Genomic DNA, 23,635 nt, shown 5'->3' on the forward strand with positions numbered 1-23,635 from the left:
TTTGTCTTCAGGAGTTCCGTGGTGGCCCAATTCCAATGTGGATCAGAAGTTTTCAGACTTTCTCCTTAGGTCTGGAATCTTCTAAGAATGCTTTTGGCCTCAGGAACTTGGGTGTTGGACTGACCTGAGACCCTGGCAGTAGCCGCGCCACACAGGGATGCAAAGGCAGATGGGGTGGGAAGAAGACCCAAGATTTCCCGGGGAATGGATTGAGTAGCTGGGTTGTACTGGATTCAAAGGATCAGGGAGAGGAAAGGTAGGCCTCGGAGCCCCAGAAAGAGGCTCTCAGCCCCAGCAAGAGACTGCCAGGTGTTGCAGGACCAGGGAAGTAGATGGAGGTGAGTGCAGGGCCAGGTCCAGAAGCCGTGCCCCTGGGGCCCAAGAAAGGCACTAAGTTGGTCTGGGTGAGAAGGGTCAGGAAGCAGTATTGGTTCCCCTGGTGTCTGGGGCCCCAAGACTAGGGATGGCGCAGGTCCCAAACTAGGAGTAGGGAACAGCGAGGGAGATGGAAGGGTGAATGTGGCTTGGGGGGTTTAGGGAGGGAGCGCTGCGCTATAGACTTACCCCCAAGAGGCCTGAGGATAGTAGTGCAGATAGTCTTTTATAGTTTGAGAATTATAGACATGCGTATAATGTGTTTTGATCAAATCTGTCCCTACTCCCTTCCCTTCAGTTTGTCCCTATCCACCCCCTCTTTCCCTTCCAACTTCATGTGCTCTTTTTTTTTTTAAACCCATAGAGTCCACTTAGTACAGCCTGTATGTGCATGAGCACAGGGCCATCCACTGGGGCATGGGGAGCCTCTCAGGGACCACATCCCTGAAGAAAACTGACTCACCTTCCCCAGCATCCATCAATTGCCAATAGCTCCTCAGTTTGGGGTGGGACTTCATGAGCCCTTCCCTCATCCATGCTGATGTTTTAGCTGGCTCGGTCTTTGCAGGTCTCAGTACCAACCCAGCCACTGTGTGTTCATGTGTGCAACAACCCTGCCATGGCCAGCAAATACTTTTCTGCAGACATCCACTACACCTCTTTTCACCTTACAGTCTTCTTACTTCTTCCATGATGACCCCTGAACCTGAGGGAGAGGGCGTGGTATAGATATCCTACGTAGAGCTGAGAATGTCAGGACCTCTTATTCTCTATGTCAGCTAGTTGTGGGTCTTTGTAGTAATCTCATCTGCAAAAAGGAAGTTTCTCCGATAAGGGTTGAGAGATGCACTAATCTATGAGCATGAAAGTCATTAGGAGTCACTTTAATACCATGTCCATTTAGTAGAATATTAGTAGTAGGTTCTCCCCTATGGCCTATCACTTATCTAGCCACAGGTTCTTGGCCTTGATACTGGTGCCAGGGCCTTAAACCCAATAATAAAACAGTCGGTTGCTCTCATAACATTCATGTTACTATTGCACAAGTGGACATAGTTGCCAAACTACTTATTGTAGTTTGCTAGTTTCACAGCTGAGTAAGATTGGTGATTACTTTTCTTCTCCAGTAGCATGTATAGCACCTTGTTCTTAACTGTTAAGACATCTCTCCAGCCCAACCACAGACTTTTGAACCAGTTAATAGTACCAGGGATGAGTTCTGTCTTACGGAGCTGGTCTTAAATCCAATCAGAAAATGATAAGTTAACTCCAGTAACATTTATGCCTCTATTGTACCAGCTGGCACCTTGCCAGGCTACTGGTTATTGCAGTTCTTAGTGTTCACAGCTGGGTAAGACTACTGATTATCTTCCACCCCAGCAGCATGTAGCACCTTCCAGCACTATGAAAGCTAGTCAGTAGGGATGAAGCCTCTAGGTCAGTACTAGCTTGACCATGTCCTATGACTCAAGTATGTGGTTTCCTTAGCAATAGTATTACCATCAAGTTCTGGAGGCTAACCAGGAGCAATGGCAACACAATGTACTGTTTGGGGGGCTATGGGACCCTCTCCCCACCGATCAACAACTCAGAAAGAGGTAATCCATACCTGGCACAGCGCTTTTGATTTTGTAGCCTGTGGTATCTGGGAGAGGCATTGCCTCCAACCCCCATGATAGGGTAACTTTGTTTAGACTTTTAAAATATGTGGAGAGAGCTTCTACAGTAGTAGGTTTACATATGGCTTTTTCAAAGGTCTTTAGTGTTACCCCTTTCCATACTCTCTACAACACAGATATTTTTGATTCAAACAAGCATGTCTTATTGGTAAATGGCCATGGCAAACACATGGAAATTTAAGATATCTAACTTTAGTCTTTCCCTTTGTATTTTGCTGTTTTGTTTTGAGACAGGGCCTCATTATGTCTGCCCCTGCCTCCTGAATGCTGGGAAGGGCATGAACCACCACACCTGTTAAAAGTAACAGGACCAGGTGATGGGTCAGTGTGCCTGTCACATCTCCATCTTGGGGTTCTCCTTGATAGTCTCAGGTGAAAGGAGCTGTACCTGGTGTAATTAATAAGCTCATTTGTCCAATATTTCTGATATGAATTGATATATTTACAAATGAAGTTCATTATTATAAATTATTCATCAATTTGTGCCTCAGAAAAGGAGGGCTCTTACCTTTAAAAGGAAGGATATTCTGACATATGATACAACATGAATGAACCTTGACATTAGTCTGAGATAAGTCAGTCACAAAAGGACAAATTCTGTGTAATTCCACCTACATGTAATATTTAGAATATTCAAAAATCACCAAGACAGAAGGTAGACTGGAGAATGCCAGAGGTGTTGGGAGGAGGGAATGGAGTTTAATGGAGTAGAGCTTCCATTTGCAAGATGAAGAAGTTATGGAGATCTGTTGTACGTCAATGTGGATATACTTACCAGCGTTGAACAGCACTTACAAATGACTGTTCATGTTACTTTCATTTTACTGTAATTAAAAGAAATTAAAAAGTAATGAGGCTTAACTTTTTATGGGCTATGAGCTGGTCATTGACATATAATATCTGTATTTCACTGTAAAGTATTTTACGATATGCAGATTAGTAAAATGTAGTTTTTCTTTATGACAAAAGCAGAAGGTGTGGAAAATGAGGTGTCAGGTGAGACACATGCAATAGCACCTGCTTAAAGCAGGACAGCTGAGGGGCAGTGTGTGAGACTCAGTTTTTCGAACCAACTTAAATGCAAGAGTTCAGTGCTAGGGTCATAGTGACCTCTTAGTTTGCTGGCTGGCCAGCCAGTATCTTTATAGAGGCTTATGTGATGCTACCAACTTTATCCTTTCTAATTTAGAAGAAGGTTTGCTGAATGCATGCCATGGTTTTACAGAATACTGGAGGGAAAATTATGAAAGAGGTTCATATTCACAGTGAATATGTAATGCATAAATATTGAAATAATATTTGTAAGATTTGTAGCTGAGGCTTTTGCTCATTTTCCTGATTCATAACCTAGTACAGTAATAATGAAAACAAGAGTCTAAATGTTAGAAAAATACAAAATTAGAGGCGACACGGGGGCACTGTTGCACATTGTGAGAAGTGCCAACCTTCAAGGATCTCTCAGGATAAACAATGGGTCATGGCACTATTATAATAAATATATATAGCTGGGCGTGGTAGCGCACACCTTTAATCCTAGCACTTGGGAGGCAGAGGCAGGCGAATCCCTGTGAGTTTGAGGCCAGCCTTGTCTACATAGTGAGTTCCAGGACAGCTGGGGATACAGGGAGACTCTCTCTCTCTCAGTCTCTCTCTCTCTCTCTCTCTCTCTCTCTCTCTCAAAAAAAATATATAATAAAAATATTTGTATCATGTAATAACTACAATATGGTAAGCTTATAAAGCTTGGCATCTGCTCCCAGACAGGCAATTTACCCTTCATATACAATCCTGTGATGTGGGCATGACTATGTCCATTTTATGATGAGAAGACTATAGCCCAGCAAATTGACTTCTCACGTATACTCAACTAGGAAACAAGCGCTTTTTGACTTCCCATTCCATCTTCAGTGCAGTTTAGATTAAATGGCAGCTTTCTCTTTGCTAATATTGCTTTAAGATTTTCAAGTTATCCATATCAGAGCAACAAAATGAACAATGTTAGTAAACCTACAGATACATAATGAGTGTGTTCATGGACCCAGATCTTTCTTAAACTGAAGGATTAAAAGCATACTTATTTTTCCTGTAGTTCACATTGTTTTTGGAGGCCCTAAAAAGCATTATAAACAGAAGAGACCCAAGTGTGTTCATTTCTATGCAGTTACTTAAAAAGCATGTGCTGAGCACATGCGGCTCACGGAGAGGCCTGCAGGGCCAAGGGGGCGGCAGATTGAAAAGGATTAAGTGTAGCGACATGTGCAAGGAGAGCTAAAGTAGGCTGTGGTGTGACACATGCTTGAGGAAGAGGACATTTGAACTCCCAGAGAGGGAGGAAGGAGCAGGCATCTGTGAAACTTAGAAGAGAGGGACTGAATTGCACACAGAGGCAGGGAAAATGGAGAACTTTGTGTTTCAGGATTTGGGAGAGGTTTTGTGTTACTGAGGCATGCAAAGAATGATAAGACCTGGAGGGGACCAGGAAACTGAGTTTCAGGGAGTTGAGATGTTACTTTCGGCCCCATTTATGTTGTTTAGGAACCCTTATTTGTTTACCCATCGGCCGATCCATTCACCCACCACTCTATCCATTTATCCCTCTCTTCCTCCTTTCCATCCTTCTTCCTTCCTCCACCTGTCTGCCTGTCCGTCCTCAGTATGTGTTGAGGGTCTGTGGTGCTGTGGTGAATACGAGGAAGCTAACCATGTGATCTCTACTTTCAAAGATCATGTTGTGGTGACATAAATAACAAGTGTGACTGAGAAACAAGGCAGAGGGGTCAGTAGGTGCTTGAGTTAGCGCTAGTGCTGTTAGCTCTTGCCTCTGTCTCGTGGTCTGCTCCATTTTCCCCTCACTGTACATGATGCACTAAAGCCTAAATATGAATGGGGCCATTACATCGGCTTAGCTCAAACATTCATAGTTCCATATTCCCACAAGCAAGCCTCTTCATTGGTGACTGGCAGCCTACAGATGGGCTACCCTTGGGGTAAGGCTCCCATCAGAGGTGGTCCATCAGAAGCCACCTCTGCACAATGACCAGCAAGGGCTGTTTCAGCTGGGAGATAGGACAGACCCTAAGAGATAAGTGTATTCAGTGAGTGGTGAACAGATCAGTATTAGAGGCTAGAGAGGGATAGAATGGTGGAGAAAGTCTTGTGGAAGATGTGAGATTGAAAATCGAAAGGGAGATAGGCTTCCTCACATAGTGATGTGTGGACTTGACCTTCGTATTGCTTGGGGAGGAAAAAAGGTGAGTTCTAAAGGAATTTAGTTGCATAAAAATGAAAAAAGTGGAAAAGATCTGTGCCTCATCCACCTCTTCACCTCGTTAGTGCCACCCTTGCTTTTCCATCCTTTCCATTTCTTAAGCTCTTCAGTCTGTTTCTTCCCAGAGCTTTCCCACGTACGGCCTCTGCCTGGAGTGCTGTTTGGCTCTGCTGTGCCTGTGACCTGCTTCTACCGTTCGAGTACTATCCAAAAGGGCAGAATCACTCAGACACCATGAGGCATATTGCTCTTGTTTTGTTTGTGTTGCTTTTAGCTAGTGTTTCCTAATAGACTGTAATTTATTTATTAATTTAATTTGATTTAATTTTTTGTCTTTTTGAGACAGGGTCTCCCTGTAGCCCCAGCTGTCCTGGAACTCGCTATGTAGACCAGGCTGGCCTTGAACTCACAGAGATCCTCCTGCCTCTGCCTCCCAAGTGCTGGGACTACAGGTGTGCACCACCACATCTGGCTACATTAAAAAAAAATTTTTATTTTATATGTATGCATGTATTGCCTGCATGTAGGTAAGCGTACCAGTGTCGTTCAATGCCTGCGGTAGTCAGAAGAGGCTGTCAGATCCCCTGGGATTGGAGTTATGGACAGTTGTTAGCTGCCATGTGGGTGCTGGGATTCACACCCAAGTCTTCTGCAAGAACAGTGTTCTTAACCGCTGAGCCATCTCTCCAGCCCCCTAGACTGTAATTTATAAGGCTAGTAATTTTGTCTTGTTCACCCTTCCATCCTTAGGAGCTGGCACCGTGCTTGCATTTATGCCAATCGTTTTTAAATGTCTTGGACTAGATGCAGTTTTCTACTTCACACATTCTAGAAGGTATCTTTATCCCTTTGAAGACAAGCATTTTGATTAAATGTTTATTGCTAATGAAAGATTAGTTTGAAGCACTTAAGAAGAAAAGTTTCTTGACAGCCACCAGGGGTCAGTACAGTCAAAGAAATGTTTGAAAAGCAGCTCTGTCCTGGTCCTCGTCTTTGCTTGATGCCTGCTTAGAGCTGAAGGGCCTTATATTGCTTATTACTGACTTTGGTTTTTAGCAGTGAACAGAGGAAATATAGTTATTATTTAAATAGTCCACTATCATAAAGTATATTTTTATGTTTCTGAGACAGTGACCATTCTCAGCATAAAACTCAGAAGAAAATTATTTTCAGGAGAGTATTTTGAAATTCCATTCTTTTTGTAGAAAAAATATAGAATGAGATCAGTATCACAACTGAAAGACAGTGCATTAGAAATACAGGGTTAGCAGAGGTCAAACTTGTAGTGACTGTAGATAGTCAGGAACAATAATTCCCAGTGTCCTCTCCATCCTGCCCCTGGAAACCACCTTCCTACTGTCTGACTTTGTGACTTTCATGACAATAGCTATCTTCAGGGGATTCATACAGTATGTCTTTGTAACTGGTTCTTCTTATTTGATGTAATATGCTCAAGGTTCATTCAGGTTGTAGCATATGTGAAAATTTTCTTTCTTCTTAATAATAATATTATGTATAAATATATAATATTCCACTGTATTGATCTATAAATCTAGTTGTAAGTTTCTTTTTTGTCTATGACTGTAAAACTGTGTTCTAGAGCTGGGAGTGATGGCACCACCTTTAATCCCAGCACTCGGGAGGTGGAGGCAGGTGAATCTCTGTGAGATCGAGGCTAGCCTGGTCTACAAAGCAAGTTCCATGCCAACTGGGGTTATGGGAGACCCTGTGTCAAAAAGACTAAAAAAAAATGTGTTCTGGGTTAGTAGAATTCAGTTTCAATGTTCTTTTAAAATAAAGATTTCATTTTATTTGTAGTGCTAGGCATTAACCAGGACCTCACACATGCTAGGCGAAGACTCTTCCACTGAGCCACATCTCTACCACCTTTAAAATTTCTTTAAAAGAAAGGCTAACTTTGGCTCTGAGAACCAGGCTCCTGGGAACCCCAGGCTCCTGGGAACCAGGGTGTCTTGCCTACGGTAGCCTTCTCCCTTCACCTTTGTGGTGGGCAGCCCGCAGTGTCGAGTTCAAGTCTCTGGATGACCCCTGGTGCTTATGTTCCTCTGAGAGGCCAGGGAAGTACCCAAGTCACTGAGGGATTCTTGCTCACTTAATACCTGTAGTCTGTGCTCTCTTTACTTGGCGACACATGGAACCTGTTCACACTTCCAGAGAAGCCCAGCCATTGGGCTTTACCACCAGGGTCACCTGAGTGACCAAAACTGCTGGAACCTATCAGTGTTCCTGAAACATGAATGTGTCTCAGAATCAGTGACCCAGTGTGCTTGTTAAAGATGCTTTGTCCAGGTCTCAGAGTTTGTATGTGTGGAGGAATGTGTGCTGTTTCAACAGTATGTGTTGATGCTGCAGCATCACCCATTGCTCTGTCATGGAACAGATGAACACTAACACTCCCATATGCTACTGAACACCTTGTTCTTTGAAAGGTTCTAACAAGCTTGTCACAATTTACAAATTTTCACATGGAACCTAGGAATTTTAATTTGAAATTATTGTTTTAGAGAATTCTATTTGATTTTTTGGCTGGCATTTTGAGGAGTACTGATACATACCCACAGCTAGGCATATTTCTGTTTTCCTATTCCATTAAGAGACACTGTTGAATAATGAACAAGGTGTGGAACAGGGGCAGGCCATGTGACCTGTTCTTTGAGTTCCTCCTGGTGATACTCTAAGGTATTTATTTTGCATGTAGGTGACTTGCTTAGTAGAGCAACACCTTAGACTTTCTAAATAAGAATTATTAGATCAGGACTGGGGATATATAGCTTAGTGCTTGCCTAACATGTCCAAGGCCCTGGATTGGATCTCCGGGACCAGACATGAAAAAGTTTGGGGAAATCTGTATCTTGACAGCAGCTTCTCTGGTGTTTCTGATGGTACAACCGACTTGGGAACTATCAAACTCCAAAGTCTTGTAGCCTCTTTAGTTGCCACTGTTTGCAGTTTCTCAATCTTGTCTCAATCCTCAGGCAGGACTGTGGATGGGGGCAAGACATAGAATGCAGCGAATTTAACAGCTTCAAAGCTTGAAATGACTCTTTGAAGGCATTTTGGAGTCTTTGGAGTGTGTGGGGCATCAATTATCATGTAGTCCGGAAACAGTCTGTGTTGAAGTGTTCTTTACTTAGAACGACTGCATCTACTTTCTCTTGAAGCAGTTGTAGAAAGGTTGGGTGAGGATTGTCCATCTCACTGCTTTTTATAGCACCTGGGAACAGTTCTTATCTTTTCTGGCCTTTTGCCACCCAGGCACAGCCGGGTCAGCTCAGTCACGCTCCTGGGTTTCTCTTTTTAGATGAGCAAATCCTTTTTTACACAGCTCTTGTCCCCGAAGCATTCCATAAGTAGCCTCTGGTGACTCCCCAGGCTTGTGATGGTTAAGTAAAAGAACAAACTGACAGGTCAGAGCAGTGGCATCTTCTGTGCAGTGTGGATGTGGCTTCTAAAATACTGTTGCCAGTCTGTGCTAACAATGAGAAGTTCTTTTGAGGGGTAAAGACATTAGGCTGTTCCCTCCATGTGCAGTGAAAGAAAGGAAGAGAAGTTGACTTTAGGATGCCAACTTCTTAGAGCACTCCACAACTTTCTTCTCTTTCCAAGCTGTGACCAATGTAGTTTAAGAAACATGCCTTGCCTTCTTATTAGACTGGTTTCCTTGAAGACGGGACTCTATTTTATTAACTGTTTTATTTATTCTATCTAATGAAACATCTGACCTGTTCCAAGAGTTCATTTTATCTGTGGGAGGAAAAGAGTTACAGCCAGGCGTGGTGGCACACACCTTTAATTCCAGCACTCAGGAGGCAGAGGCAGCTGGATCTCTGTCTCTGTGAGTTCAAGGCCAGCTGGGGCTAAAAGGAAACCGTTTCAAGAAAAAAAAAAAAAAAAAGAAAGAAAAAGAAAGAAGGGGTTACTATATGAGCTTGGGTGAGGGGTGACTTGCAGGAGCGTGGGTGACCCAAAGGCATATGGAAAGGCCCACCTGCTCATGGGTGAGGAAAACTGCATCCCTGGAATTACCAGATTAATTTGTAGGCAGCTCCACCAGGCAGAGGCTCTTTCTCCCCAGCATTTGCTTACTGCTTATACAACCTTGGGGAGTGAGTGACCTGTGAATCTTGTAACTTGCTGAGCTTTGTAAGTTTCATTAGCCTTCCTGAGCTTTGTAAATTTCTTGAGCTTCCTGAGCTTTGTGAGCCTCCCTCCTCCCTCCTGGACAGAAAGTTTCATTTTGGATAAAGTAGCTATGCAACATGACCCCACTATGCTCATGACACTGCAGCTTAGCAGAAATATATTTATATATTTTTATTTTGAGAGCATATGTGATCATATGTCTCATGAACTTTTGTTAGCAGAAAATAAGACTTGGATAATGCCTTGGATTTCTTGATTTTGAAAATGAAAAAAATGAAAAAAGATTTCAGTTCAGGGCTGGCTATCCTATGAATAAAACTTAAAATGCACTCATTTTCTAATGCCTGGCTAATCCTACGAGTCTACTGAGACTTGATCTGTTGTCCTTTGATGGTGTGCATTTAAATTTCTGGATTCCATGCAAATTTCGAGTTTTATCCTTGCAGGTCTATAGCAGTGCCCTGCTTTCAGAGCTCTTCCTTACCTCCTCTCTGTAGGCACACCTTGGCAGTTAGAAAACTCTGGGATCAGACTTAAATGATCATGATCATCAATGAAATGGAAGATTTGTGGTTCTTGTTTTGTTTTGTTTGGTTTTGAGAAAGGGTCTCATGTAGCCCAGGCTGGCTTTGAACTCCTGATTCTCCTGCCTCCGCCTCTCAAGTACTGGGATCACAGGCATATTCCACCACTCCTGGCTGAAACGGAGGCTCTGAGGAAATCATTAGCACATATTGTTGGGTCTTAGCTCTGGGGAAAATCATAGGGATCACTTTGCTCTATCGCCTCATTTTACAGAGGCAGACACTGAATGAAGGGATGTGACCAGGTAAAGCATACACTGTATTACCACAGGATTTGGAACATGAACTAGACTTCCTGATAGGCTCGGCTGTATAAAATTAAGTTACTTTTATGTGGCCACTATTGTTTTGAATTTCAATGTCATCAGGACCTGCTTTATGCACCCTTGGAGAAGATTTCCATCTCTATTACATGGTTTGAAGGGGCACATAGAGCACATCCTCTCAGTAGTTTGAGGGGAGCACATAGATCACATCCTCACAGAGTAGTTTGTTTCCAAGGAGTCTCAGACTTTAGCCATAACAATCATGCCTTTCGATTGAGGATTTGAGTTTAGGAAATTTATATTTTAATATATAGGTTACCAGATAACCACTACCCATTAATATGTTATTAGGGATTAGCTGTTACCTATCCAGTTGTATAACCTGGTCACATGAGGCACAATATTTATTCTTAATATAACTTTTTCTGAAGTGATTTACAGAAAGTTTCAAGTTAGTACAGAAGAGGCTTGTGTACTGATTACTTAGTGCCCAATGATTGTATCTTACATTAATGTAGTACAGCGTCAGAAGCAGTAATTTGATGCTAGTGGAATATCTGTGTATCATTTTACATGATGGTTAACTTTCAGTAGCATAGAGGGAAGCTGCTGCTTGAGATAGGAGTCTAAACAGTAGCTTATTGTATGTCTCTAAAAACCTTAAAGCGGGATCAGTGAGATGGCTGGGCAGGTAACTTTGTCTTAAAGTTTGAGACAAAAACCTGACACACCACACACACACACACACACACACATACGTGCGTGCACACACACACAGAGACACAGAGACACACACATACACACTCACTGAGGGCAACACATATCACACACACATCACATATATGCACACAGATGTCACACATGCACACACATCACACAGACCTACACACAATAATCCCCACTTCACACACATCACACACATCACACACATCACACACACCACATACATATCACACACATGTTGCACACACACCACACACACATCATATATGTTAGATTTTTGGAGAATAAAAGGAAAGATAGAGGAGTAGGAGACAAGAAACCAGAGCCAGACCTGCAATAGGCAAGGAATTGATCTTCCTTTATTCAAAGAAGAGACAGTGAGAGGTAGAGGCTGTCCACGGGAACCAAGCTTCTACAACTAGACAAAGAAACCTGGGGCGGGGGGTTATATGAAAGTTATAAGACACAGCTGCATCTTGTGGGGAGTTGAATTAGTGCCCAGGTTTGGTGTCCTCGAGGGTCTCTTTTTTTCAGAAAGGCGGTGAGTTATCTATAGCACTGAAGGAGACAGGTGGGCTCCACGAACAGTCGCTCTCAGTCCCAGGAGTGACCAGTTGATGGCCAGGCTTGAGCAAGGCCAGGCTGCCAATTTAGGGCCAGTTAGACACTTTAAGGGGTTTATGGATTTCCCTAATGAGGCTTGTGGCTCTTCTGAAATTCACACATTCTATCAATATATATATCACACACATCTCTCTCTCTCTCTCTCTCTCTCTCTCTCTCTCTCACACACACACACACACACACACACACTCTAATAATGAAAAACAAAAAACTTAAATCCTTGCACTTTTCAGTAGAACAGAGTTACATGGGTGATATTTGTTTGTTGTGGGTTTTTTTTTTTTTCTTTTTTGGTTTTTAGGGGCAGGGTTTCACTGTCTAGCCCTGGCTGGCATGGAACCCCCTGTGTAGACCAGGATAGCCATGAAGTGAAAGAGTGAGAGCCCCTGAGTGCTGGGATTAAAGGTGTGCTCACCACTCCCTGCTAAAGTCACCATTAGTTTTTTTTGTTGACACAGGGTCTCCCTGTAGCCCCAGCTGGCCTGGAGCTTGCTACAAAGACCAGGCTGGCCTCAATCTCACAGAGATTGGTTTGCCACTGCCCTCCCAAGTGCTGGGATTAAAGGTGTGCCTACCACATATGGCTTGAGTCACCATTCTTGATGGCTAAGTCCAAGAAGCATCCAGTCTTTACCTGTGCTTGGCTTCCCCTTTCTTCTCCTCACACAATTTTCTGTTCTTTGTTTTTCTTCCCTCTCACAAAACTCACAACATCCCTAACCTCTGATTTTTTTCTGGATTATCAGTCTGGATCCCTTTCTCACCTGGACCTTTCTACAAAACCTAATAAGCTGACTGCACTCTTTCATATTAAGAGGAGAGACTACATTCAAAAGATAAACAGAACTTTGTGTTTTCTCCCTCCAGTGACCTCACCTCCCCTTTCTGGTCAGTTTTCCAAACCGAAGAACAGCTGTCTAATCTCTCCTGTCATTTCCCCAGTCGCTCCAGTTTTGGCTTTTGAGTTCTGTTTTTCTCACGTGCTATTGGAGTGTTTCAAGGTTTGCTTTTACAGTCCTTTCATTTTCTGTCCTTGCTGAGTCTACCCGCAGACATGGTCTCCGTTCCCATCTAATGCCAATAGCGCTCACATTTGCCTGAGAGAACCCAGGCCTCTGAGTTCTGGACATATATCATCCATATGATCTTCCTCGACCGCGCTTGGCCTGCTCCAGCATTTCCCACCTTCCAGAATTATTCCACCTTCCAGCCGGCTGTGCCAGCAGTAACGCTGGACTTCTCCTGGACTTGCTGCTCTATCCAGCCTGCACCAGCTTCCACGGCCTTCATGCTCCGTGTGTTTCAGATCCACCTCTTCCTCTTTATTCCCACCTTCCTCCTTTGTCTAAGCTGCTGTCATATTTGCCGAGGTATTTTCAGTATGTCTTGATCATCCTCTCTAAATTTGCTTTTTTCCTCTTTGAAACCCATTCTCTATACAGCAGTAAATGTAATCTAAACAGTAGTTGGGTCATGTTTTCCTCAGCTTAAAACTGTGTAAACACGTCATTGTTCTCAGAATAAAATTCATGTTTTACCATTTGCCTACAGAAGGCCTTACCTGATCAGATTCTGCTTTTCCCACCTTATCTCTGGGTTTATTAATTCTCTATAAATCTAAGCCATAACCTTTTCCATAGTTTGTGTAATCATACATGAGTATATTTATAAACATCTTACTCTCTGCTAGCCCAGCACCTCCTTGCAGGGAAGGCATATCCCACGTCTACCACGGTGCCTGGCCCTTACACATACTGTTGAAGGAGTAGATGGATGAATGTGTTTGCACTCCAGCCTTGGTGATTCTGATTCAGTGACTCTGGGGTAGTAACTGGGCATCTCTATTGTTAAGCTCACTGTAGCTGTTGAATTTGGTCAAAACCCCTGGAGAAACAAGTTATAACTGCAGTTTAGCTTACAGATGTTTGGGCTCTAAACAGGACAGGACAGGACAGGACAATGTAAACATTAACAAACATCTTCAGTCACTTGGAAAATCTTATTTATTAACTCTGCCATTCCTCTAAAATGAGTCAATATACATATAGTGACATTTTTATAGGATGATGTGATTAGATAGATTTCACTGGTAATGTTTATCACCTCTACTATTTAACATGAAGTAATTTTTTTAATTTTTAATAACTACATGATTAGAAGAAGCATTTTACTACAGATTTAACGTATTCAGTAACACACTCCAGAGCAAGAGTACATCTCTTTCACAAGTGGGTGCACATTTTTAGTTTCACAATTGAATTACTACAGTTCTACAGTATTGAACTCAGTATCTCTAAATATTACAAGCTCTTGCCATTCCTCTTGGTTGTAAAAAAAAATTAAGATCTTTGCCAATTTCATGGTAAAAAGTAAGGGAAGAAAAGATTACCTAATGTTATGTAGATAATAAGTCTAAACAGCCAGACTAGTAAGGATCTAAATAATGCTGAAAACATGGAACTTTTCTCTTGTGTGCAGGGCCCAAAGGAGCACCAGTCAGTGAGACTGTGAAGGTGGGAAGACACAGCCCTTACCTTCCAGGAGCTTACAATAAGGGGCGGACCTCATGTAGCAAATGCAGAGGGCCCTGAATTAGGAGTCAGAAGAGACCCCAGGTCCTAGGCCTCATGTTGCAAATGCAGAGCACTGGATTGGAAATTACAGACCTGGGTCCTGGTGACTCAGCGGGGGAACTATAGCAAGACAGTTCAACTCTGGATTTCGGTTTTCTCCGCCATAAAATAAAGGACTTGAACCAGGGAAAGTTTAAGGCTCTTGGCAGCTCTACAAACCCATGTTGTAAGTAGATGGACTGGAAGTGACCTTAGGCCTCTGATGGGGAACAAAGGAGATGGCGGTGCCATAAGGCTCTGAGCCTGGAGAGTCAGGAGCAGGCCACGCTGGAGTGGAAGGCTTGTGGGCAGGGTTGTTGAAGAGAAAAATGGAAGTCTGCATGCTGAACTGTGAGGATGTTCGGTATCTGACCACCTATGATTTGTCCAGGTTGAATTGGATGAAGGAAAGAGAAAAGAAGGGTTAAAAAAATTCTTACTTGAGCCAGGTGTGGTGGCTTCTGGAGAAGATGGGCTTGCAGGCCTGAGCCAGGACCACCAGGACCTTTCCTTCTCGGAACTCATTTGTGGATTCCTTGGCACACTCTTGCCATTGTTTTCTGGGAGATGTTTTGTTTGAAGAGTCTTGGATGCTTTTGACTATTCCCACTGACCGGCCCCTCTTACACTTTCAGTTCCTGCACATCCAGAGTAGGCACCTACTTTGCCTCTTCTTTGCCTCTTGGTCCCTTCCCGCCTGACGCTGTTTTGATCTGGAGAGAAAACAGTCTTGTGATGACTCATTGTTTCTAAATGTAGCTGAGGGCAATGCTCATGCCTTCCACATTAGTTGCTATGATAAAACACGGCGACCAGGGCTGGAGAGATGGCTCAGCAGTTAAGAACACTGACTGTTCTTGCAGAAGACCCGGGTTCGAATCCCAGCACCCACATGGCAGCTAACAACAGCCTCTTCTGTCCTCCGTGGGCACTACATGCAGGCATAACACACACATAAAAAATAAAAATAATAAATATTAAAAAAAACCTAACACCATGACTGAGACCATTTAGAGAAGAAAGTTTATTTGGCTTCCATTTGCAGAGAATAAGAGTCCATCAGGTAGAGGAGGCATGGCAGGAGGCAGCTGGAGCAGAAGGCTGAGCAATCACATCTTCAAGCAGGCACAGGGGCGAGACAAACACTGGAGATGCGCCCTGACTCTGAACTCTCAATGCCTGCTCCAACTGACGTGCGTCCTCTAGCAAGGTCCCCCCCTGAACCTCTGCAAACAGCACCACCAACTGACCAGGTGTTCAAATACTTGAGCCCATAGGGAACACCTCATTCAAATTATCACACCATCTTTTCAGTCTAATTGGTGCAGACCAAGCCCAGCATATACTCTTAGCTCTGCTGTTCCTCACAGTCCGTCAGTGCCAGTATTCTCTCTTTAGTTTTTCAAATGTTCCAAGAGCCTACTCACTGACAGTTTGAGGATGCTCCCAGGGACACACATCTAGCTCCCTGGATTGTTGGAGTGAAGTACCTTCCCTAGGCTTGAAGCGGGGAGTAACTCTGAGTTGGGAGTGGGATATGTGCCACTCCCAGCTCATTGGAACCGTTCTCCTAAAATTGTCTTTATTTTCATGTTGATCCTTTTATGTCCTCCACATAGGGGAGGGGTTAAGAGCTGTTGAAATCTTTCCAAGTCACATGGAAGTCTTGTGCCTGACTTGGGAATGTGGGTGTCATTGGCATCCACTGTCTTGGGGCAGATGCGTATTCTACTTTAACATCCCTTGTTCAGACTTGAAAAATCCAGTGCATTGTTCTTAATCGTTAAATGAAAAGTGAATCCAGGGATGATGACTCAGTGGGTGACAGCTCTTCCTGCCAATCCTAACTACCTGAGTTTGATCCCTGGGAGCCACATGGTGGAAGGAATCAACTTTATCCACAGCCGTACCTCTCTTTGACTGTGCCAGATCTTATCTGAGAACCAACTCTGGCAGGTGTCCTCTATTCCTGCACATGTGCAGGTGTATACACACACACACACACACACACACACACACACACACACACACACCAACTAACTGTAAATGAAAATGCAGACATGGCGGGCAATGTTAAGACAAACTTAGGAAATTGAAATAGTCGTGTGTGAAAATAAATACACAAATAATCAATGTAACACCTTAGTTCTGTTCCTAAAAATTTCTTTTTACTTTAGAAGCATGAGTTGGAGGAAATTTACCTATGTATAAAAATATTTTTAGCACTGGTCCTGGTGGCACACACCCTTAATCCCAGCACTCAGGAGGCAGAGGCAGGTGGATCTCTGTGAATTCAAGGCCAACTTGGTCTGCCTAGCAAATTACAAGCTACCTGGGACCACAGGGAGACCCTATCTCAAAAAGACAAAAAAAGTTTATTTTATTTTACTTTAAAAAAAAAATTTTATGTGTATGCATGTATTTCCTGCATCCTGCATGTAGGTAAGTGCACCAGTGTCATGAAATGCCCGCGGAGGTCAGAAGAGGCTGTCAGATCCCCTGGGACTGGAGTTACAGACAATTGTTAGCTGCCGTGTGGGTGCTGGGATTCAAACCTGGGTCTTCTGCAAGAACAACCAGTGTTCTTATCTGCTGAGCCATCTCTCCAGCCCCGACCCCTCAAAAATTTTTTTAGGGGCTGGAAAGATGGTTCGGTGGTTAAGAGCACTGGCTGCTCTCTCAGAGGACCTGGGTTCAGTCACCACCTGTGACTTCAGTTCCAGGGGATCCAGTGCCCTCTTCTGGCATCTGTGGGCATTGCAGGACAAGGGTGTACTTATACGTGCAGCAAAACACTTACATAAAATAAAAATAAATTAAAAATATATTTAAAAACTTTTATTGAATTTTTGTGTGTTTCATGCAATATATCTTGATTATATTTAGAACCCCTCCCCTATCTGCATCCTCCCTATAGTCCCCTGACAGATTTCATGCATTCTGTCATGTATTTAACATTAAGGCCTATTGATCACATCAAGTTTGTGTCCCTAAATGTCCTCAGTGTAGACCATCCGCTGGAGTCTGGCCAACCTACCTAACATCACTCCCCTAAAGAAGACCAACTCTCCCTCACCCAGCAGTGATCAGTTGCTAATAGTCCCTCATCTAAGGTTGGGGCTTCTTGCCCATTTACCTAGTTCTAGGCTGGGTTTTTGCTGTTTTGAGTTTGCGTGGGTCTTTTGCATGCTGTCACCATTACTGTAAGTTCAATGAGGAAGTTCCCAGAAACCTGGAAAACTGTTTCCTTGTGGTCATCTACCACCTCTGGCTATTACAATCTTTCTGCCCCCTCTTCTGCAATGGTCCCTGAGCCCTGGGTGGCAGAGGCTTAATATAGGAGTCCTGTCCAGGGAACATGCACTCTGCAGCCTCTTAGTCTCTACATTTTGGCTTGTTGCGGCTTTTTGTGTTAATCACCCTCTGCTACATGAGGAAACTTCACTGGTGAGAGTTAAGAGATGCATTAATACTCTCTCTGTCCCCTGATCTGTCTGCTGTGTTCCCTGAGCCTTAGGTGTAGAGGATGCATTGTAGCTGTGTCACTTGGGACTAGGCATCTCACAGACGCATATTCTCTGTGTTTGACCAGTTGTGGAACTCTGTTATGTTCTCCATCTGTTGCAAAAAGAAGCTTCTTTGATAAGTTGTGAGAGGCATATGTGTCTGTAAATATAAGGATCCATACATATAGTAAAATTACATTTGTCTAGGGATGTGACAAATGTAAGTTTTTCTTTAGAATCTATGACCACTCGGGTCATGTGTGTTTGGCTATGTTTACCGTACCACACATGAGTTCCCTCCCATTAAGTGGGCCTTAAGTTCAATTAGGTAGCTGTCAATTACCCCCAAGATGAAAGTGCCACTACTGCACCAATCAAGATAATTCACTGCACTGGTCATTGTTATGTTTAGTGGGCTTTTTAGCTGGGTTCGACTACTGATTGGCTGTCTCTCTTAGCATAGTATCCTGATGTTTTTAATATTTTTAATGGTGATGTAGTGTGATATATCCTCTCAAATTTGTTAAAAATAGAAACTTCCATCTGAGTGTTGTGGTACAAGCCTTTAGTTGTAATGCTTGGGAGGCAGAGGCAGGTAGATCTCTGTGACCTTTAAGCCAGACGGAGCTACAGTGAGGCCCCGTCTTAAAAAAGAAACAAAGGAAAAACTTATTTAAGAGTTGAAGGGCTTTGGGCCTGTGGAGGTTGCTCAGTGGTTAAAGTGCTTGTTTCATAAGTATAAGGGCCTGAGTTTGAATCCCTAGCACCCATGTAAAAAGCCAGGGGTGATGGTGTACACCTGTAACCTCAGAACTGGGGGGGTAAGACAAATGGATCTTGGGGATTTGCTGGCCAACTGGTCTAACCAACTGGTGAGCTCCAAGTTCAGTGAGAGAACAAGTCTCAGAAAATAAGGTGGAGAGCGACAAAGACACCCAGTGTTGGCTACACGCACATGTACACACATGCACGCATCACACACACACACACACCACACACACACACAGAGACTTGGAGGGCTTCATGGTTAGAGAAGGGAAATTCTGTAACAGACAGAGGCTTCGCCAATTTACTGTTCCTGATTTATGCGCAGTTATAATGTACTTCTTAGAAGGTCAGTAGATGGTCTCTCCATCTGTCTGGTTTCCACAGCATATGCCCTCACAATGCAGGGCAGAAGAGTTCAGAGAGACTAGAATAATTGCTGAAAATATCTCCTGGATCTTCTCTGTTTTTGCCTTAGACATTTAGAAAATCCAATCAAGGCAATCTTACTTATAATGCAGTGAATGAACATCTGTGCTTTCTATGGGACATGTTTACCTTGAAACAATGACCACCAGGGAAAGAGATTAGAAGACTCAAGTGTTTAAGCCTGCAGACAAGCCTTTCCCCCTAGTTTCTGGCAAATGAGTATGGCCATATTTGATTAGTTAGAATTAACATAAGAACTCATTTTGAAGCTGATTAAATTCTTTTGAGTTTAATGGAAATTATTTAGTCAAACATATTTCCCACAAAAGATGAAGTTTTAATTAATTGCTAAATTTTTCTCCATTGTTGTTAGCCTGGTCAAGTTTAGCTTAGTTCAACTAGAACTTAACATAGAATAATTTGGAAATGAATTAAATAATTGAAACCCTTTTATTTTTTGGTCTTTTTGAGACAGGGTCTCCCTGTAGTCCTAGCTGGCCTGGAACTCACTATGTAGATCAGGTTAGCCTCGATCTCACAGAGATCCATCTGCTTCTGCCTCTGGAGTACAGGAATTAAAGGTATGTGCCACCATGTTGAATTCCTTCTTTAGAGTAAGACTCAGAAAACTCTGACTTGAAGTCTAAATTCAGCATAAAAACTATTTTGTAAATAAAGTTTTATTTTATTTTTAAATTTTTATTTTGTTTAACATTTTTTTAAAATTTATTTTTATGTGAGTGTATTGCCTGCATGTGTGTAAATGTGTGTATGTTGTGCAGTGTCTGCAGAGGCCAGAAGAGGGTGTTGGATCCCTTGGAACTCGAGTTACTGGTGGTCGTTAGTTGCTGTGTGGTGCTGAGACCTGAATCTGGGTCTCTGGAAGAGCAGCCGGTGCTTTTAACTGCTAAGTGATCTCTTCAGCCTTGATATTGAATATTTTATTAAAGATATTTAATATAGGCTTAAGCATGAGGATTAGGAGAAATGGAACACTCAGAAGAAAGTCAGACCCAGTGTGGTGTGGACTCTTCAAGGGAGAGGCATCATACAGTCTTGCTAGAACATAATAACATTCACTTTCAAACCTGTTATCTTCAGCTGCCCTTTTATTATTGACAGTGTTGAGTAGTTGGGACAGAGAACATCTGACTAACACAACTTAAAATGTTTAACATCTGACCCTTTGCAGAAAAAAAAAAAAATGTGGGTCTCTATTCCGGACCAATGAAAGTAACATAAGCATTGTTTGGTGGTTATTTATGGCACAGATTGCTGTTAACTATTGAAATTGCTATTCATTTTAAATATTTCAGTATTTTCTACCATTTTCCCTCTTGTTACAGGGTCTTACTATGTAACCCAGACTGGCCTGCCTCAAACTTGTGATCCTCCTGCCTCAGCCTCCAGTGGGGAGATTACAGGTGTTTGACACTCTGCCTGGCTCTCTTCAACCATTTCTGATTATATATTTTGTAAATATGTCATGCAAAAATAACTAAACTCTGAAAACTCAAAAAAAAAAAAGAATGAACTAAACTCCGTGGAAAATTCATATAGCCTCCAGAGTACCCAATAGACAATATGTTGCAAAATTCATTTCTGCTTCTCAGATTCTTTGGGCAGTAAAATAATTTATTTCTTGATTTCCATTTAGTCTCTTGTTAACACCCTGAGAAGACAAGCTGCGTGCTGTTGGTCTCAATTACAAAACCATTTTTTGATTCATTATTGATGCAATAGTGAAGAAAAGGAAGCACTTTCCTTTCCTCGTCTCCTCCAGTTTTCTTTTCCGTTGTTTGCCTCTTCAAGATAGCCGGACATTTTTTAGGAGAAGGTCATTTTAATATCTTACAGGAGATACTGTCTGATAATTGAGGCTCATCTCTTGAGCACCTTAAGAACCGGCCTGCGAACAAGAGTCAACTCATTCATTCATTTGTACATTTATTCAACAGATACCAACAGCCTGCTGAACTAGGTGCTCTGCCCCTACTGATTTCACAGTTTCTTATAGGAGATGGTTGCAAAGCAGATGACTATGATATATTATGTTAAATAGAAAGATTAAGTACGGGGCGCAGGATATTAGGGGAGAGAAGGAGTACTCTGAATAACATGGGGAGGTCTCATCAAGAAAGGCTGCTAGGACGAGACTCGGTCCAGATAAACAAATCCAGAACCCTTGGTAGGTCATCCCAGTAGACACGTTCAGCAAGTGAATTTGAGTCTGAATGTCTTAGCTGAAGATGACACAGAGATAAAGGTAGTGTAGGATGTATTGATTTAAGTGCTACAGTAGAAAACTACTCAAGAAATTAGACAGGTAGACGAGCTTGGTTCATGATGTTTTCGTATTTTTTATTACTTGTAAAAAATTCAATTATGAATAATTTTCTTTTTCCATTGTCTTTTTTGAAGTATAGTTAAAAACTTGAAGTCATTTTTCTGTTAGCTTGGTGTAGGCTATCCTGGATTCATAAATTTACGAACTCTCATTTTTGTTTTGCAAATGATGTAGATCAGATTAAATAATTTGTTTAAATGTCTTGCAGTGAGATAGGTCATCTTTTTATGTTAGCAAGCTGGGAAGAAAAACAACATCTCACTTTTAATTGATTAAAAACAAATATGTATGATTAAAATAAATTTTGTTCATTAAACCATTGTAAATGTAATTTAAAATGAGTTTTCTAAGTCTCTTTGTGTGGTAAGAGGACAAAACAATGAACTAACCTGTACTTTTGTCTTTTCCTTATCCCCAATAGGATCAGCAGTATTATCAATCATTTCAGGTCTCAGAATATGGTAAGAGTTCTTCAATTTATTCTGAAGGAAAAAAAAAAAAAAACAACAAACCACATTTTTTGTTTTCTACAGAGTTGAGAAATTTTCAAGAGATGCGTATGCTTGTTAAAACAAGAATCTCAGACTGGAGAGATGGCTCAGTGGTTAAGAGCACTGGCCTCTCTTTCAGAGGACCTGGGTTCGGTACCCATTGCACACATGGCTGCTAACTAGCTAAACTCCATTTCTGGGGAGTTTAGATGCCCTCTTCTGGCCCCTGTGGGCATTGCATGCATTTGATGCACTTGGGTATGTGCAGTCAAAACCTTCATACACATAAATTAAAAATAAATAAATAAAAACATTAATTAAAAACTACTTTTGCCGGGCGTGGTGGTACATGCCTTTAATCCCAGCACTTGGGAGGCAGAGGCAGGTGGATCTCTGTGAGTTCAAGGCCAGCCTGGTCTACATAGTGAGTTCCAGGACAGCTGGGGCTACAGGGAGACCCTGTCTCAAAAAAGACTAAAAACCAAACCAAACCAAACCAAAACTACTCTTAGCTCATTCTGGCCATAGTGTTTTGACCCCTAATCTGGACCTATGTGTGTTGTACAGAGCCATTTATCATGTATGGCTGTGCAGCACTTGAAATGTATCTGGTCCCAGTAGAGATGTGCAATAAATGTAACATTCACAGCAGATTTCTAAGACTCAGTGCAAGAAAAAAGCAAGTTCATTAATAATAAGTTTTAAATTTTGGTTGCATATTAAAACAATAAGATTTTAGACATATGGAGTTAAGGACAATATTGCAAACTAATAAGAACAAGGAACACTAATTTTAGTCAATGTGAATTTTTGTTTGTTTGTTTGTAAGACAATGTCTCCCTGTAGTCCCAGCTGGCCTGGAACTCACTGTTGTAGATCAGGTTGGCCTCGAGCTCACAGAGTTCCACCTGCCTCTTGAGTGCTGGGACTAAAGATGTGTGCCACCACATGCAGCTTCTGTTTATTTTTAAAAACTGGCCTCTGAAAATGAAAAACGATGTGGCTCATATTTTCTTTTTTCTGGGCAGTGCTGATCTAGAAGGAATCAGAGAGGCCCAACCCTTTTCTAAATTTTTTTCATATTACACCCCAGTGCTGAGTGGTTATGTGGCCTTGAATGAGGCACAGTTGTGGGGGAATGGGTGGAAAGCCTGCGGCCTTTGAAGAGAAGACATTTGGATTTCCTTGGAGGAGGGGTCCTAGTTGCCCCATGTGACTTTTTTGAGCCTCCTGTCCTAGACTGGTCTAGAGTCTAGCAGTTTCTTGGCATGTTCAGAGGGCTTTAAGCCCCGCAGGTCTGCTCTTACTGCTGGCTTATTGGCCTTTTTGCTGTTTGTCTTATGTCAGCAGAATGGTGAAGCACCTTAATGGACTGATCTGTTTCTTTCATCAGTGACATTATAAAAAAGTGAATAGACCAAAACCAAAACCACAAATGATTTTACTCTGATGGAGTGCTTTATTTTAAGTAGTACTTATAAATAAAACATTTTATGATTATGTAGTTGACCTATGTAAGGATCTCTAATTTTGAGTTAAATAAAGGGCTTTTCAATTTCTGTTAATATGGGTTTGGATCCTAATGAATCTAAGTTCAAGTAATTCCAATTATCAACTAGTTGGAACAATTCCATTTTTGTTTTGTTTAACTGAAGATGACAATAAAATAGATTTTTTAAAAAGATTGCTTTTCTTTTCCAGTATTACCAAAGTTTGAAGTTGCTTTACAGACACCATTATATTGTTCTTTGAATTCGAAGCACTTAAATGGTACTGTCACGGCAAAGTAAGTTTCTTTTTTT

At 42.1% G+C, this 23,635-nt stretch overlaps 1 protein-coding gene and 1 long non-coding RNA gene across 2 annotated transcripts in view; both read left to right on the forward strand.

Moving 5' to 3' along the window:
- Cd109 (CD109 molecule) overlaps positions 1 to 23,635 on the forward strand; it is a gene marked incomplete at its 3' end in the record, with an annotated part of 110,288 nt that overhangs the window by 42,057 nt on the left and 44,596 nt on the right. The window contains 2 exon segments of the mRNA XM_029569864.1: positions 21,764 to 21,803; positions 23,535 to 23,619. Of these exon segments, the coding sequence (XP_029425724.1) occupies positions 21,764 to 21,803; positions 23,535 to 23,619 (125 nt within the window).
- LOC115072527 lies at positions 6,073 to 16,645 on the forward strand. Its single transcript, XR_003851576.1, has 2 exons — positions 6,073 to 6,157; positions 14,162 to 16,645. It is a non-coding gene; the product is annotated as an uncharacterized LOC115072527 (long non-coding RNA).

This window comes from Nannospalax galili, unplaced genomic scaffold (assembly GCF_000622305.1).
Source record: "Nannospalax galili isolate Female #2095 unplaced genomic scaffold, S.galili_v1.0 scaffold82, whole genome shotgun sequence".
NCBI lineage: Eukaryota > Metazoa > Chordata > Mammalia > Rodentia > Spalacidae > Nannospalax > Nannospalax galili.